The following is an 18,736-nucleotide window of genomic DNA, read 5'->3' as shown; positions in this document are numbered from 1 at the left end:
TGGTTCTCTTCTTAGGATATACGGAGTGTTATGTACTCTGAAATGTTTTGTTTTTTCTGCACTTGGGTTAGTTGATATTTTGCCATTTAGTTTTCTATAGCCACGGGTCTCACCCGGCGATTACCTGCATTGGGTTAACATCTAGGTACACCATGCAGGTCCCCGTATACACGGTCACGAATGTTGTAGGCCTTGTGCCTGCTTTACACTTGATGTTACTGACATCTAGTTGTTACGTTATTTTTATGTGTTTGTTCTGGTGGTATGCTATTATTCCCTGGGAATGTATGACGCAGATGTATAGAGTGAATGGCAGTAAGTGGGGCCCCGAGATTCTGTTTAGGGACACATTACTTATGAAATCCATGGGATTCCGGATAGCATGGCGGGACTAACAGTTATGTCATGGAATGTGAGGGGTTTGGGTGGGCCCAGGAAGAGATTAGCGGTGTTTTCACATGTGCGTCGGCTAGCCCCACATATTCTAGGTTTGCAGGAGACCCACTTAACATTGGAGACGGGCAACAGAGTAAAGAAGTCGTGGGTCCAGTGGAGCGCCAATGCATATGGGAACTCATACTCAAGAGGGGTGGCGGTCTTAGTACACAGTAGTCTACGATGGGAGATGCAGAGGCTCGTGGAGGATCCAGACGGCCGGTACATATTTGTGCATGCGTATGTTAATTGTACTCCGTACGTCATCATTAATGTGTATAATCCTCCACCGGCCAGTATATCTGTCCTGCAGGCTGTGGTAAGCTTTGTGGTGCAGTATCCGAATGTCAGACTGATCTGTATGGGGGACTTTAATATGCTAATGAATCCGGAGCTGGACCGTTTTCGGGGTCAGGCGGGAAGTATGGGACCCGTTAGCTCAACTTCGGCACTCCTGAAGGTGGCCACTGAAATGGGCTGGCTGGACCTCTGGCGGGAGAGACATCCCCTAGCGGTGCAGTACTCTTGCTTCACCCCTTCTAGAGGTGCCTTATCTAGGATAGATTACATCATGGGTAATGCACTAACCCTTACTGAACTGGAGAGCATTGAGTACTGTCCGCAGGGTCCCTCTGACCACGCCCCGCTGTTAGCAAAGTTCTTATTGTTAGATGGTCGGGAAGGTGGGAACAAGATGCGCATACATCCCTTCTGGCTCACCCTGATAGGGCCCAATGATCGGATACCGGATCAACTCCATATGTTTTTTGAGGTGCAGGGTGACACATTAGATGAACTACTAATCTGGGAAACGTTAAAAGCTTACTTACGGGGTTGTATTAAATCATCCATAGCTTATATTAAAAGGGAGTCCCACCGCAGGGAGGTGGAACTGCAGGAGACTTGTAAGGTAGCAGAGACTGCCTTTATTGGAGACCCCTCTGAGGCTAACAGGGTAGACTGGCTTCTTAAAGGGAGACAGTACATGCAACACCTCCAGGAGAAAAGTGACCGGAAACTTTTCTTTCTTAAACAGCAGTCTTTTGAACAGGGAGGCCAGGCAGGTAAGCTTTTGGCACATATTGCTCGGAATAATTCATCAGCCCCCCCAGTCCTACGTATAAGAGGATTGGACGGTGAGATAAGGGAAAGGTCGCCAGACATCCTTGCTAGATTTCAGGAATTCTATCAAGAATTATATAGCTCGGTGTCACGATATTCACCCCAGGAACTCACGACATATTTACAGGAAGTGACGCATCCCCAATTGAGTGCTGAGGATAGGGACTCGCTTGAGAGAGACTTTACTTTGGAAGAAATACAGGATGCCATGCGAGGTCTAAATACTGGGAAAGCTCCTGGGCCGGACGGCATACCGATCGAGGTGTACAATAGGTATGGTGACATTTTGGCCCCTAGAATGAGGAGTATGCTGCAGGCAGCTATGTCTCAACAGAAACTGCCGGACTCCTTTTATGACGCCACCATTGTAATCATCTTGAAGCCGGATAAGGACCCCTTAGAGTGTGGCTCATACAGGCCCATATCCTTGCTAAACCTAGATTATAAGGTTCTTACAAAAATGATTGCCAATAGATTGAATAGGGTCGTCGCCTCTATTGTACACCAGGATCAATCTGGTTTTATACCTGGGAGGTCCACATCCAGTAACATCAGGAGGGCGCAAGTAATAACGCAAATTGGGTGAGCTTTGGAAAAGCCATGGGTCCTTGCTTCTTTGGACACGGCCAAAGCCTTTGATTCAGTGGAATGGCCGTATCTACTGGAAGCGCTGAAATGCTTTGGATTTGGGCCAGTATTTGCCCAGTGGGTACGAATGTTATATAGGCAGCCTAAAGCGAATATACTGGTGAACGGCTCGCACTCAGGCTGTTTTGATTTGGGTAGAGGCACAAGACAGGGTTGCCCTCTGTCACCCCTCCTATTTGCAGTCGCAATAGAACACTTGGCACTTCGACTGAGGCAGGATGGAGTCTACAGAGGAATATCCTTGGGGGATAGAGAGGACAGAGTCGGGTTATACGCTGACGACCTGATCCTTTTTATGGATAAGGCGGAGCAGTCGTTACCCAGGGCAATTGAGTTAATTGAAACTTTTGGCCGGTTCTCTGGATTGCATATTAATTGGACCAAGTCGGCCCTGATGCCCCTTCAGCCTGAGGGATGGCCCGTGATATATCACAATCTACCTGTTGTGGATAGGTTTAAGTACTTAGGTATTATAATAACTAGGGATCCCCCCTCAGCTTACGCTTTGAACATAGAGCCCTTAACTTTGTTTTTCACGAAAAAATTTGCAGCGTGGCGGTCGCTCCCTATTTCTCTGATGGGACGTCTGAACCTCATAAAGATGGTCCTTCTACCCAAAGCCTTATATGTACTGGAACATGCTAGTACGACTATCCCGAGACGGTTTTTTGATCGCCTCCACTCTATGATGTCCGCTTTTATTTGGGGTAGGGCTAGAAGAAAGCTGGCGCTGCGCACTCTTCAGAGACCCAAGTTGCAGGGGGGTGCGGCACTCCCGGACCTGTTCATGTACTTCCTAGCGGGTCAACTACGTTATCTAACCTCCTGGGTTTCTTCGCAGCCCCTCCCCAATGCGGAATTCTATTTGCAGGACTTTCTCCAGCTACACTCCTTATGGCCGGTGCTGGAAGATATTAACCTTTTCCACGGTAAAACCCTCTTACTACATAGGTTGGCCCATCAGGTATGGGAGGCAGCTAAATTGAAGGTATACTCTGACCTACCGGACGCAATACCCCTATGGGGAAACCCTATGTTTCCGCATTTGAGTAGTCATGACGGTGCTGCGACGTGGAGGGATCATGGGGTACTGGCCCTGGGAGACTTGTATGAGGGAGGATCCCTGAGATCCTTTACTCAAATACAGGATAAATATGGAGTCCCGAGACACATGTTTTTTTAGGTTTCTGCAGATTAGACACGCTCTCTCCGCACAGTTCGGAAGAGGATCTAGAAAGATTTCCAATTACCCGCTGATTGGAGTGCTATCCACACAAGGTCCCAGAGGACTCATATCGGCTATCTATACACACCTCATAACCACGAAGATGATTACCTCCCCTCTGGGTGTAGAGGACAAATGGAGGCTTTGCATTCCGTCCCTTTCTGAGACTGAATGGGCCGAAGCGCTGGCAGCTCCTACAAGAGTTTCCCCTTCGGTTAACAATAAGATGATACAGTTACATATACTTCATAGGAGCTACCTCACACCGAGCAGGCTATTCCGAATGGGTAGGATGCAGAATGACAACTGCTTAAGATGTCAACAGCCCAATGCTAACTTCTGGCATATGATGTGGGAATGTAGAGCGATACAATGCTTTTGGAGGGATGTGACGGCCTTATTGTCTAACTTAGTGCCAGGTACTGTTCCTCTATGTCCCAAGATGTGCCTGTTGGGAGTTATCGAGGAGGAGATGTGGTCTCATCACCATAGGATATTCCTGGAGGAAACTCTATTTCTGGCTAGGAAGGCGATAGCTCTTAGGTGGATGGCCGATAGGATGACTAATGTTAACCATTGGAAGCGGGTGGTGAACCAGATTATTCCTCTGGAGAAAGTGGTCTACATTCATAGGGGATGCCCCCAGAAATTTGAGAAAGTGTGGGGGGAATGGTGCGCGTCCGCTAGTACGCTGAATTCTCGATAGCCTCTTATTTCAATTTAGCTATGCAGGCCTTGCTGGGAAATGTTGGGCTTTTCTGTTATTGCTTTATTATGTATATATACCTTTTTTCTCCTTTGTTCTCAATTGCCATGTATGTTGATGTCCCTGACATGAATGGTGGGAAATCATTTTCGGATTGGGAATGGTGTCTGCCACGTAACCCTGCTGCGTCCAGGGGAAATTATTTTTGGGATTATGTACCACGGAATGTTTGTTTCCTTTGTTTGTTTATTGTCAACTTGCAGGTTGACTCTGTATACTCGCAATATTGACTTTATGGTCAGGTCAAACTGTCATGTGTGATAATATTGCAACTTTATACTTCAATAAAACGAGTTTAAAAAAAAAAAAAAAAGCTATAAGGCCGGGTTCACACCTAAGCGTACCCGATAAGTGCTGTTTACAAGCGTGCTTATCGGGCGTTTACATACGTGCGAGGAAACAAGCAAACGCCCATTGTCGCGCGTTCCCGCTGGGTCTATGTGCGGGAACGCGCGACAATACGCCCCAAAGAAGCTCCTGTACTTCTTGGGGCGTAGGGCGTTTTACAGCGCGTTCGTACGCGCTGTAAAACGCTCAGGTGAGAACCATGCCCATAGGGAAACATTGGTTTTTGCCTGTTGAGCATTTTACAGCGCGTAGGAACGCGCTGTAAAACGCTCAGGTGTGAACCCAGCCTAAGTCTACATAAAAACAGGTCTAAGGAAGCGGATGTCAGGTTTCATAAGGCAGTAGTGGAGGCGGAGAGGATAGTAGAGTATTGAGAGGTCATCTACTACAGGCAGCAGACAGGAAGAGTATATTTTATAAGCAAAAATGGTTTGCAGAAGGAGAAAAAGTGGGACACATGTTATCGGTTGTCTTGAGGGTCCAGCAAGGGACAACCTATATGACACTCATCAACACCGGGGATATACTAGATATACTTGAGGGATTCTACTCTTCTCTATATTCCTCTAAGACCTCTAATTCGGAGGAGGAACTATTACAGTTCCTTGAGGAAGTAGGTTTGTCTACATTATCCGAGGGGGATAGGGAGAGTTTAGAGGAACCCTTGGTGCTGGAGGAGGCCCTGAAAGACATGGCCAATGATAAAGCCCCAAGTTCGGATGGTCTTCCAATGGAAGTATATAAGCACTTCCAAGGAGTGTTATTACCGGAATTATTGAACTCGTTAGAGGTGGGTTCCCTACCGGCGTCGGTGCAGGAGGCTCTCATAGTGGTAACACCTAAGAAAGGAAAGGATAAGAGGATGCCCGACTCGTATAGACCTATATCCCTTCTAACGGCAGACGTTAAACTACTGGCAAAGGTCTTAGCAAAACGTTTGGCTGGAGTGGTTCTCCGTGTAATTCACTCTGACCAAACAGGTTTCATGCCCCAGAAGTCCACGGCAATTAACATCCGCAGAGTATATACTAGTCTGCAAATTGCGGCTATTCTGTAGCTTGATGCTGCCAAGGGCTTTGAGTGTGGAGTGGGGATATCTCTGGGGAACGCTGAAATGTAGGGGATTTGGGCCTTGGTTTATTAGGTGGGTGCAGGTTTTATACTCCAACCCGAAGGCAAGAATAAGGACTAATGGGGGAATGTCCAATTACATTCAATTGGCTAGAGGAACTAGGCAGGGCCGCCCACTTTCGCCGCTGTTATTTGCTATAGCCATAGAACCGCTAGCAGCAGCGGTGCGTAAATCGCCAGATATAAAGGACTTTCAATATGGTCGGATACATAATAAAATTGCGCTATATGCGGATGATACTCTTTTGTTCTTGGGGGATACAATGGCCTCCTTATCCGCCACTATGTCCCTTATAGACAAGTTTAGTGGTCTGTTGGGACTCACTATAAATTGGCAAAAATCGGCGCTGATGCCTATTGATGGTCAGGAGGTGTCTGCTACGGTCCTTGCTCATAATATTCCACTGGTGGGGAAAAGTTAATATTTAGGAATTCATATTTCGCCCAGGAGTACTGAATTTGAGGAGCTTAACCTGTCCCCTTTGCGGTCGAGATTCAGATTGAAGGCCAAGGCATGGTGCAAATGATTTCTTTCTGTAGTGGGCAGAGTAAACCTCCTTTAGGGTCCATTCACACGTCCACAACGTGTTTTGCGGATCCACAAAACACAGACAGCGGCAATGTGCGTTTCGCATTTTGCAGACCGCACATAAGCCGGCGCTAATAGAATATGCCTATTCTCGTCAAGAATAGGACATGCTCTATTTTTTTCGGGAACGGAATTGCGGACCCGGAAGTGCAGGACTGCAACTCCGTGTCCGGGCAGCATATTGTGCTGCCCCATAGAAATGAATGGGTCCGCAATTCCGTTCCACAAAATGCGGAACAAAATTGCGGACGTGTGAATGGACCCCAAGATGATAATGATGCCGCAGTTGTTGTACATACTCCACAATGCCCCGGTCTGGTTGCGTATGGACAGATTTCATAACATTAATGCGATATTTAGAGATCTAATATGGAGAGGAGGTCAACCCAGAATCAAATTGGAGACATTGCAGCATCCTAAAACAAAGGGGGATTGGCAGGGCCAAACCCATGGATTTACTATCTTGCAGCACAGTGTCAGCATCTTAAGGGATGGATGGATTATAGGTTGGCGGATGTCTAGCCAGATCTTACTGCACCAAATAGGTAGGAGGGACTTAATGTGGTTTTTGGAAGGGGCGGGGGTACAAAACTTGGAGTTAAATTCACCTTTGATAGGGCTTATTTCCAAAGTATGGAACAAGATTAAAAAGTTGAGGGGAATTGGGGGAGTTAGTGAAGTATCTCCAACTTGGAATAATGCACGGCTCCCTGAATTTATTCCTCTGTCAGGTATTCAGAATTGGGAGAATAAAGGGATCCTTAGAATAAGAGATCTATTAGACAACGGTATATTTAGATTCTTTACGGATATGCAGGAAAGATACCAGATCCCGTGTACGCGCTTCTACCAATACCTCCAAATTCGTCATGCGTATGACACTACGATTAAAAAAAAGGTACTAACATCACTAAATTAGACGAAGTCCAAAAATGTATTCTCTCGGGGGAGGACAGGGAAAGTTGTCTCAACTTTTTATTATACACAGGGTGTATAAAACACCAATATTTATGAAGAGGATTTGAGTCAGAACTGATGCAAAATGCCCAAGGTGTTCTTTTGAGCCAGCGGATTTGTTTCATATGCTGTGGAAATGTCAGGGTACAGATGGATACTGGACGGCTGTATGTGGCTAGAAACGGATAGCCGTGCATTGGATACAAGCGTGCCCCCCAACATTGGGGGAATTTAGGACCAAAGTTCACAATATGTTGATACATGAAAAAGCTATTTTTCTTAAAAGAGGCTGCCCTCAAAATTTTGTCAAATTATGGGGCGACTGGATGTCAAACAGTGCAATTTTGCTATAAAGTGCAAGGTGGCGACCCGATGCCGGAGTGAGTAGGGGTTGGGTGGGGGGGATAGTTGTTGGGAGGGGGTGGGTTTCTAGAAATCTATACTTGTCTATTTATAAAAAGATTTTGACAATGTACAGAAGTATGACTCATGCTGATTTGTTTTGAATTATGTCATTTATTATGCATAATGTCATATATTGATGTCTTTGTCAAATAAATAAAAAAGATCTGATAAAAAAAAAAAAAGAAAGTTTAAAATATGGATGACTTATCCTCAGGGTAGGTCTTTAATATCTGATTGGTGGGGGTCTGGCTCCCAGCACTCGGTGAAGGGGGACAGAAGGGGCTCCGGCAAGTGCTGCAGCCTGAGACGTCGTGTCCAAGGCCATTCTGCAGCAGAGTCTCATTCAAGTGGGACTGTGATGCAATACCAGGCACAGGCACTATACGGTGTACGGCGCTGTGCTCCATATACTATGAAGAGGCTGCAGTCTCAGCTGATCGGTGGGGGTGCCAGGAGTCAGAGCTCCACCCGCTGATCAGATACTGATGGGGCCTATCCTGACGATCGGTCCTCAATATTTAATTCTCAGAAAACCCCTTTAAATGGATAATGCGTTCTATGGGCAGGATCTCACAGACCGATATAAAATAAGCAGAATCCTTGGTCCCCACAGGAACACTTGGTATTCCCATCACAGACAATGGGGGCATATCGCTAGGATATGCCCCCATTGTCTGATAGGTGCGGGTCCCACCTCTGGGGCCCGCACCTACAACGAGAACGGAGCGGGGAGAGCTGTGGCTGGAGGACCCCGGATTTCCCGGAGTCCATCCACCACAAAGCGCTGCTCACATAGAAGTGAATGGGTGCGCACCGCGCATGCGTGGCCCCTGCTCCTATTCATTTCTATGGGGCAGACAGCCTGGCTCGGCTATTTTCGGCGGCCCCATAGAAATGAATGAAGGGCGGCTGTGCATGCGCAGTGCTCCCTCAGTTGATTTCCCAGTCTCGTTCTCATTGTAGGTGCGGGTCCTGGAGGTGAGACCCGCACCTATCAGACAATGGGGGCATGTCTGTGATGGTAATACCCCTTTAACATGCAAAATCTGTAAGTGCGCCCAAAGGTTTATCTTTGTCATGTTGTATGAAGGCATTACTGTATTTATTCTACTACCTGCAGAATCAATTAAAGGGTATGTAGACTTTTGCAACTATTTTTTAATTGCTGCAATGCCTCAATATAAACCACCTGACAACATCTGCCAGACATGTACGGCCGGCCACGGAGTTGAGCTGGCAGATGATGGAGGTGTTGTTCAGCCGACGCCCGCTGGCAATGTCCGCGATCAGAGATAACCAAGATCACGGACACTTAACCCCTCAGATGCCACGGTCAATAGCGACTGCAGCATTTAAGCGGTTAGTCAGGGCGATCAATCTTGTGGTGAGATTGCAGGGTGCCGGTATCTTCTTACGGCAGCCAGGGGGCTCCTGCAGGCTCTTAGGCCAGCCATTGCAAACGTCTATATAAATTTGGTATGGCTGTAATAATACCGACCGCTGGACTACACTGTAACAGACTAGACAGAGTCTATTTGTGAAGACAGCCCCTCCATGCAGACGATGCGTCTCCATGGTTACAGATAACAAAATGGCAAAAGTGTACACACCCTATCAGCTGCGATATATAGCGTACTCACCAGCAGAACAGATGTCCTTTCCCACAGTCCACAGCCGGAGCTCGCAGCAGAGGAAAGTTCAGGGAGTCCGAACCGGACGTATTGCTTCCCTGCTTCTTTAGCCTCACCGCCCTCTCGCAGGCGGGCGTCGGGCACCATCGGATGGCAGTGTTGTTTTCAACGAATGCCTGAAAAACAAGTCACAAGAATTAAGATGTGTCGGACAAGAGAGGCACAGACTGAAAGAAAAAAAGGACATGTGACTCTACATTGATTCAATGGGAGTCCTGTCATACTACATTCATTTCAATGGGTCTCATGTGACAATGCATTGATTACAATGGGAGTAATGTGACACTACAATAATGAAATGTGTGCCATGTGACAATACATTGATTTCAATGGGCATCATGTGACACTATATTGATTCAATGGGCATCATGTCATACTACATTAATTTCAATGAGTGTCATGTGACACTAAATTAATTTCAACGAGCGTCATGTGATACGCCATTGATTTCAATGGGCGCAATGTGACTCTACATTGATTTCAAAGGGGATCATGTGACACTATATTGATTCAATGGGAGTCATGTCATACTACATTGATTTCAATGGGCATCATGTGACTCTACATTGATTTCAATGGGCGCTGTGATACGACAAGTTCAGTGGGTGCCATGCAATAGTACATTCATTTCAATGGGTCTCATGTGACTGCATAGATTTCAATGGGAGTAATGTGACTACAATAATTCAATGTGTGCCATCATGTGATACTATATTGACTTCAATGGGTGTCATGTGATACTACATTCTTTCCAATGGCAACCACATAATAGAACATTGATTTCAATGGGCACCATGCATCACTACAGCGATTTCAAAAGTAGTCCAATGAGTGCCGTGTGATACTACGTTAATATCCATATGTGAATGGGGGCCATTTAATAATACATTGATTTCAATGGTGCTGTGAGTTACTACACTGATTTCATTCGGCGTTACATGATACTACATTGATTTCTATGGCCGCCATGTGATACTACATGGATTTGTAAGGGCAGCTGAATAGGAATGTCAGACTCTCTTTCAATTGTGTACAGAGAATGGGAACCTGAAGATCCGTGGGGTCTCAGCCACGATCCCACTCTCATGTCATAAGGATATTTGCCATTCCACGCATGCGTTTCACATCTATAGAGCGGGACCCCACCTTTATGTCAAACTGGAGGTAGCGCTTATCCATCTCCTTAGACACCACACTTTCTATCACCTCCACTGGAACCAGCTGGAAACAGTCATAGGCTGGACAGAAGATGTTGTGAGCCTCCCCCTCCTGGATTTTAAGGTTCAGAAACCTAAAAACAAAAGAAAAGCAAAAACCAAATAAATCAAATAATTAGAAAAATGTCAGCCAAGCAGCAGAAGAGTTATGGTGGCACACAGGTCTTCTAAGTGAATGGTGGTCTACCATGGAGTCCAATACTAGTGTAGAAATCTACAGTATATGCAGCTAGCACCCCCTAGTGTTGACTACTAGCACGTGATCATTTAAAGAGTACTTTTAAATGACAGGTTGTCAACAGTTAAAGGATTTGTCCTGCTTCAGGAGGAAACCGGGCAGCACATATGATCTGTCTGCAGTAAAGAATAGATCGTTGCCCAGCAGATCCCACGTCACTGCTCCAGTTCTCCCGGATGGGCTGTGTTTATCTGGCTGCAGCAGTGATGCCCGTCGACAAAATGTGACCACTGCAGCCAATCACTGGCCTCTTTGGTGCACTGCTGAGGTCACATGTTGTCGACGTTATGTCAGTCATCGCTGCAGCCGGGTAAAACAAACAGAGCTCTGCCCGGAGAACTGGAGCGGCAGTGTGGAAGCTGTTAGGTAAGTAACCATCTATTCTTTGATGCAGGCGGTTTGTGTGTTGTTCAGTTTCTTTCCCCTTTACCCTGCTTTCACACCTGAGCGTTTCTATGCGCGTTTTTTGTAATAGTAAACGCGCGTTTGTGTCATTGACTGCAGTGTCCTATGGCCACAAACGCGCGTCAAAACGCCCCAAAGAAGCTCAAGAACTTGATTATGCGTCGGGCGTTTTACAGCGCGATCGTACGCGCTGTAAAACGCCCAGGTGAGAACCATTCCCATAGGGAAGCATTGGTTTTCATGTGTTGAGCGTTTTACAGCGCGTTTGAACGCACTGTAAAACGCTCAGGTGTGAACTTAGGGTTAAAGCATGTCTTCAATACCCCTGCAGTGCCTCCACAGGAGAAATGAAGAATTACACCTAATTAAATTACATGGTCTGTCCCTGTAATGCACAGACGTTTTGGGTCCTCCATGATTAGAGAGTCTCGGCAGCCATGATGAGGGATCCTCTTCTGTTAACCCTTTCTAAACCAGGCCACCTGAGTGCTGATCCATTCAAATGGGGAACATGGGACCGCCATTCTTGTGTTCAGTGAGAGTTCCAGTGGTAGGACCCCCACCAGTCAGATACTTGTCCCCTATCCTGTGGAGAGGTGATGACTTCTCATCGTGGGGATAACCCCTTTACTGGTAAAGTTCCTCACACCCAATATAGAAGCCCCGTACATGGGATGACCCGGCAGAGCTGTTATCTCTATACTGCCTGGCATTACATATGTACTTCTCATATTAAATGTACTTCTCATATTCTGATGCCTCATACAGGACTGTCTGCAGAAATTTCCCAGGGAGGGGAGAACCGTAATTTCATTATTTCCTATTACGTAGATATCTTGAGAGACACTAGACTTCAAATTGTAGAATGAAATAAAGAGTTTAGAAGCTTCCGGCTGCCAGACATGTGGAAAGCGCAATAACGGAGGAGAAAATAAAGTCAATTCTTCTGTGGCCTGGGTTTATAGAACATGAACATAATTACCGTACTGTCCGCCATCTGCCAAATAAATGCACGTTTTTCAAAAAGATTAAATATCAATTTTTTCCAACTTTGATCAATATTGAAATGCTTTGTAATTAGATTCATTGTTTAAACGGGCCTAAATGATACAATTAAAGGGGTACCCTGGTTAAAACAAGTTACCCCCTACAAACTGTGATTGACAAGGACAGGCAGTGAGAACGTCATCACATCTGAGAGCGGAGCCTCTAGGTGTACTGGTAACGCCCCCGTTGCTCTTAGAGGCTCATATATTAAACCATCATTTTCTCAGCAATGAGGACACATATGAACATGGGGCCAACACAGACGCCTTCAGCTGCGAAGTGCACATGTAACAGGTCAGCCAGTGTCATAGGTACAAAACTGCTGACAGACGCCCTTTAAGCGTGAATGACTATTTGCACTGGATTTTGCACCAAAATCGGCAATACTAGGATTTGACTGCCAATTTTTTTGGGCCCCTCCTTTGTCAAACATATTCTATATCAAAGATTGCACTGCCCCCTAACCAATCCAGCAATACTCAGGGAAAAGGATCACCCCCCCCCCCCCCCCAGTAATAAAAAGCATTAATAAAATCTATAATAACATGATACTCACGACTCCCAGCATGTCCTGCAGAATTCATGCCCGCATGGGATCTCCACTGGATCCTCAAATACAGAGATGCTGCACATACAGATACCACACTGTGAGGGAAAAACATGGAGAATCGTGAAAAAAAATACTGGCCATGAAATATTACTTCAGAGCCCCACCAGTCCCGCACACCTCGAGGGACGGAGCTACAATACCAGTCACAAGCTGCGTACGGGTGGGGGCGCCGCTTTTTAATCTTGCACAACCCATTTAATCAGGACATGATAGATACTGGATTATCTGATTTTCTGGATGGTAGAAAGACACTTGACAAAGAACCCCCCCCCCTCCCCCCGAAAATATTGTACAAACACAACATAAGGTGTTATGTCTTTGTTATGTACTCATTTTCTAAATATTCCAAAATCCAAGGAGGACATTAAAAGGGGTCGTCTCTTCTCGCCGTTCTTAAGGCAAGATGGGACAAAGCCCCGACCACCAGGCGGACGGGGAAACAGCGGAACGGGCCGACACTTTTCTGTTTCCGTGCCTCTCGTTGCAGTGCAAGGGAAACTACGCAAACTGCATATACAGCAAGCTACCCGGAACTGGGAAACAGAAGGGACAACCCCTTTAATGAAAATGTCCACGTTCCCAATCACAGCACGGCTTTCATTTTTCAACAGCAGGAGCTGCGACAAGGAATGCTTTTCTTTTAGAGTAAAATAAATCCCTCTCAGAGCAACCAATCACAGCACAGCTTTCATTACCTAAAGGGCTTTTGGAAAATGAAAGCTGTGTTGTGACTGGTTGACATGGGCAAACAGGCTGCTTCTTATATCTGCCCCATTTTGTGGCACTGTGCTGGAATATCAGATATTCAGGATTACCAAATTAAATGGATCACTAGACCGCTTAAAAAAAAAAAAAAAAAAAAAAAAAAAAAAAAAAAAAAAAAAAAAAAATGGCCAGGGGGCCAGACACAGACGAAAAAAAAAAAAACACAACAACAAAACACTCAGCTTGTCAGAGTGTCCCAATTTCAGCTCTGTGACTCCTGTCTCTGCCAGAACAGAAATGTGATGAGCCGTCTACATGCAATAAATGGCCTCAGTTGAGATGAGCACATAGTCGGCCCCACTATACGTCTGGTTCCGGTGGGGAACCGGAAGGAGCGAGGACAGGAGTCACAAAGCTGGAATTCTGACAAGCAGAGTGTGTACAGAATATATCGATTGCTGCCCCGATACAGTACATATCATTACAGCACAGGCAATTCTGTATAGCGTTGCCAGGTACAGGTTTTGCAGCCCTATTAGGGCACAATGACAGTTTCCTTGTAAATGGCATTATGTGACCATGCCAGCCAACTGCTGCTTAGGGACAAAGGGGGTCATTTTTCAACAGCTTTGTACCAGTTTTTTTTTTGCATTAAAAAGGTGCATGCCACAGGCAAACAAAAATGTGCGACTTTTTTCAGCACTTATCCTCTATGAAAAGTAGCTAGAAAAGTGTGTGAGTGTGTGTTGGAGAGGGGGGGGGGTTACCAGGAGGGTGTCCTCCAACTTAACGCACAATGTTTAAAATACATTTAGTACCATTTATTCTAACAAACTTTTGTTGGCAGCAGGTGACCATCGAGTGGAGAAGACATGATGCAGTTTGGGGGTCTTTGGGTAGTTCACCTGAAAACCTTCTTTAACCCCTTAAGGACACAGCCTTTTTACACCTTAGGACCAGGCCATTTTTTGCAAATCTGACCAGAGTCACTTTAAGTGCTGATAACTTTAAAACGCTTTGACTTATCCAGGCCGTTCTGAGATTGTTTTTTCGTCACATATTGTACTTCATGACACTGGTAAAATAAAGTTAAAAAAAATATTTTTTTTGCACCAAAAAATACCTAATTTAACAAAAATTTGGAAAAATTTGCAAATTTCAAAGTTTCAGTTTCTCTGCTTCTGTAATATATAGTAATACCCCTAAAAATTGTGATGCCTTTACATTCCCCATATGTCTACTTCATGTTTGAATTATTTTGGGAATGATATTTTATTTTTTGGGGATGTTACAAGGCTTAGAAGTTTAGAAGCAAATCTTGAAATTTTTCAGAAATTTACAAAAACCAAATTTTTAGGGACCACTACAGCTCTGAAGTCACTTTGCGAGGCTTACATAAAAGAAACCACCCAAAAATGACCCCATTCTATAAACTACACCCCTCAAGGTATTCAAAACTGATTTTACTAACTTCATTAACCCTTTAGGTGTTGCACAAGAGTTATTGGCAAATGGGGATGAAATTTGAGAATTTCATTTTTTTGCCTAATTTTCCATTTTAACCCATTTTTTCCACTAACAAAGCAAGGGTTAACAGCCAAACAAGACTGTATCTTTATTGCCCTGACTCTGCCGTTTACAGAAACACCCCATATGTGGCCGTAAACTACTGTACGGCCACACAGCGGGGCGTAGAGTGAAAGGTGCGCCGTTTGGTTTTTGGAAGGCAGGTTTTGCTGGACTGGTTTTTTTACACCATGTCCCATTTGAAGCCCCCCTGATGCACCCCTAGAGTAGAAACTCCAAAAAAGTGACCCCATCTAAGAAACTACACCCCTCAAGGTATTCAAAACTGATTTTACAAAGTTTGTTAACCCTTTAGGTGTTGCACAAGATTTAATGGAAAATAGAGATACAATTTCAAAATTTCACTTTTTTGGCAGATTTTCCATTTTAATATTTTTTTTCCAGTTACAAAGCAAGGGTTAACAGCCAAACAAAACTCATTATTTATGGCCCTGATTCTGTAGTTTACAGAAACACCCCATATGTGGTCGTAAACTGCTGTACGGGCACACGACAGGGCGCAGAAGGAAAGGAATGCCATACGGTTTTTGGAAGGCAGATTTTGCTGGACTGTTTTTATTGACACCATGTCCCATTTGAAGCCCCCCTGATGCACCCCTAGAGTAGAAACTCCAAAAAAGTGACCCCATTTTAGAAACTACGGGATAAGGTGGCAGTTTTCTTGGTACTAGTTTAGGGTACATATGATTTTTGGTTGCTCTATATTACACTTTTTGTGCGGCACGGTAACAAGAAATAGCTTTTTTGGCACTGTTTTTTTTTTGTTATTTACAACATTCATCTGACAGGTTAGATCATGTGGTAATTTTATAGAGCAGGTTGTCATGGACGCGGCGATACCTAATATGTATACAATTTTTTTTATTTATGTAAGTTTTACACAATGAATTAATTTTTAAAACAAAAAAAAGTTTGTGTCTCCATAGTCTAAGAGCCATAGTTTTTTCAGTTTTTGGGCGATTATCTCAAGTAGGGTCTAATTTTTTGCGGGATGAGATTACGGTTTTATTGGCACTATTTTGGGGTGCATATGACTTTTTGATCGCTTGCTGTTACACTTTTTGTGAAGTAAGATGACAAAAAATTGCTTTTTTTACACCGTTTCTTTTTTTTTTTTTTTACGGTAGTCACCTGAGGGGTTAGGTCATGTGATATTTTTATAGAGCCGGTCGATACGGACGCGGCGATACCTAATATGTATACTTTTTTTTATTTATGTACCGTATTTTTCGCCCTATAAGACGCACCGGCCCATAAGACGCACCTAGGTTTTTGGGGAGGAAAATAAGAAAAAAAACATTTTTAACCAAAAGGTGTGCTGTGGGTTTGGAACTAATGGTGGTCTGTGGATGGCACTATTACTGGGGATCTGTGGATGACTGACACTGTTATGGGGGGGATCTGTGGATGACGGACACTGTTATAGGGGGGGATCTGTGGATGACGGACACTGTTATAGGGGGGATCTGTGGATGACGGACACTGTTATAGGGGGGATCTGTGGATGACGGACACTGTTATAGGGGGGATCTGTGGATGACGGACACTGTTATAGGGGGGATCTGTGGATGACGGACACTGTTATAGGGGGGATCTGTGGGTGACGGACACTGTTATGGGGGGGATCTGTGGGTGACGGACACTGTTATGGGGGGGATCTGTGGGTGACGGACACTGTTATGGGGGGGATCTGTGGGTGACGGACACTGTTATGGGGGGATCTGTGGATGACGGACACTGTTATGGGGGGGATCTGTGGATGACGGACACTGTTATAGGGGGGATCTGTGGATGACGGACACTGTTATAGGGGGGATCTGTGGATGACGGACACTGTTATAGGGGGGAATCTGTGGATGACGGACACTGTTATAGGGGGGGATCTGTGGATGACGGACACTGTTATGGGGGGATCTGTGGATGACGGACACTGTTATGGGGGGATCTGTGGATGACGGACACTGTTATGGGGGGATCTGTGGATGACGGACACTGTTATGGGGGGATCTGTGGATGACGGACACTGTTATGGGGGGATCTGTGGATGACGGACACTGTTATGGGGGGATCTGTGGATGACGGACACTGTTATGGGGGGATCTGTGGCTTGCACTGTTACAGGGGGGGGGTCTGTGGCTGACACTGTTACAGGGGGGATCCGTGGATGGCACTGTTATGGGCTGGGGGGGGGGGGGTCTGTGGGTGGCACTGTTATATATGTGCCATCCACAGACCCCCCAGCCCATAACAGTGCCATGCACAGACCCCCCCAGCCCATAACAGTGCCATTCACAGATCCCCCCCTGTAACAGTGCCATCCACAGATCGCAGTCTGAACTGTCGACCCCCCCCCCCCCCCCCGCCGCACAAAATATAAGTTGTCATATTGAATTAATATTTATTAAACATGCCCCCCAACTCCTATTACTACCGTTCATCCTAATCGCTGGCTGCTGTAGAAATCAGACCGGCAGGACGGCCGGCCGGCGCGTCTCACTGACGTCACTTGCCTGCGCCGGCACGTGACACGAGTTGCGCTGCCGCCCGCCCGACTGGCCTGAATTCTACAGCAGCGATTAGGAGGGAAGGTAGTAATAGCAGTTGGGGGACATGTTTAATAACTATTACTTCAATATGATTTCTTATATTAGTATACCAGAGCGGCGGGGCGGTGCTATACTACACTGACTGCACCGCCCCGCCGCTATTGCCGGCCCCCAGCTCCTCCCAGTCCCTCCCCGCTCACTGATACATCGCTGGCAGCGATGTAAAACTCCACGCATTCGCCCCATAAGACGCAGGGGCATTTCTCCCCCATTTTGGGGGAAGAAAAAGTGCGTCTTATGGGGCGAAAAATACGGTAAGTTTTACACAATGATTTCATTTTTGAAACAAAAAAAATCATGTTTTAGTGTTTCCATAGTCTAAGAGCCATAGTTTTTTCCGTTTTGGGGCAATTATCTTGGGTAGGGTATGATTTTTGCGGGATGAGATGACGGTTTGATTGTTACAATTTTGGAGTACATACAACTTTTTTGATCACTTTTATTAACTTTTTTGGGAAGTAAGGTGGGCAAAATTTCTATTTCATCATAGTTTTTAATTTTTTATTTTTATGGCGTTCACCGTTTGGGTAAAGTAACATGACCGTTTTATAGATCAGGTCGTTACGGACGCGGCGATACCAAACATGTGTAGGGAATTTCATTTTTTTTTATTTTTAATCAGTGATAAATGTGTTTTTTGATTTTTACTTTATTTTCACTTTTTTTCACTTTCTTTTTGACCCAGACCCACTTGGTTCTTGAAGATCCAGTGGGTCTGATGTCTGTATAATACAGTACAGTACAATATATATTGCACTGTACTATATTTTACTTACACTGAACAGATCTATGCTTTCAGCACAGATCTGTTCAGCACCATGGACAGCAGGACGCCTGAGAGGCGTCCTGTTGCCATGGGAACCTTCCCCGTCTGCTCAGTTATGGTCAGAACTGCGCAGACGGGGAAGGGTAAGGACGGGGCTTGGGGGCTGCCTGGGAGCTCTCTCCCTCTCCATTCGGGGGGGCTGCAAAGGTACAGCAGCCCCCCGATGGGAGAGGGAGGG

The 18,736-nt window shown here is 45.5% G+C and overlaps 1 protein-coding gene across 1 annotated transcript in view; it reads right to left on the bottom strand.

The window, feature by feature from the left end:
• The window catches only part of ANKIB1 (ankyrin repeat and IBR domain containing 1), a 124,298-nt gene that overhangs the window by 37,853 nt on the left and 67,709 nt on the right, over window positions 1–18,736 (bottom strand). The window contains exons 7-9 of the mRNA XM_044295872.1: window positions 12,781–12,869; window positions 10,464–10,608; window positions 9,267–9,433 (exon numbers count right to left, since the gene is read on the bottom strand). Coding sequence (XP_044151807.1) covers window positions 9,267–9,433; window positions 10,464–10,608; window positions 12,781–12,869 — 401 coding nt within the window. The remainder of the gene's footprint in view (window positions 1–9,266; window positions 9,434–10,463; window positions 10,609–12,780; window positions 12,870–18,736) is intronic.

Source organism: Bufo gargarizans, chromosome 5, assembly GCF_014858855.1.
Source record: "Bufo gargarizans isolate SCDJY-AF-19 chromosome 5, ASM1485885v1, whole genome shotgun sequence".
In the NCBI taxonomy this organism is placed as follows: Eukaryota; Metazoa; Chordata; class Amphibia; order Anura; family Bufonidae; genus Bufo; species Bufo gargarizans.
This window is presented reverse-complemented; position numbering and strand designations above follow the sequence as displayed.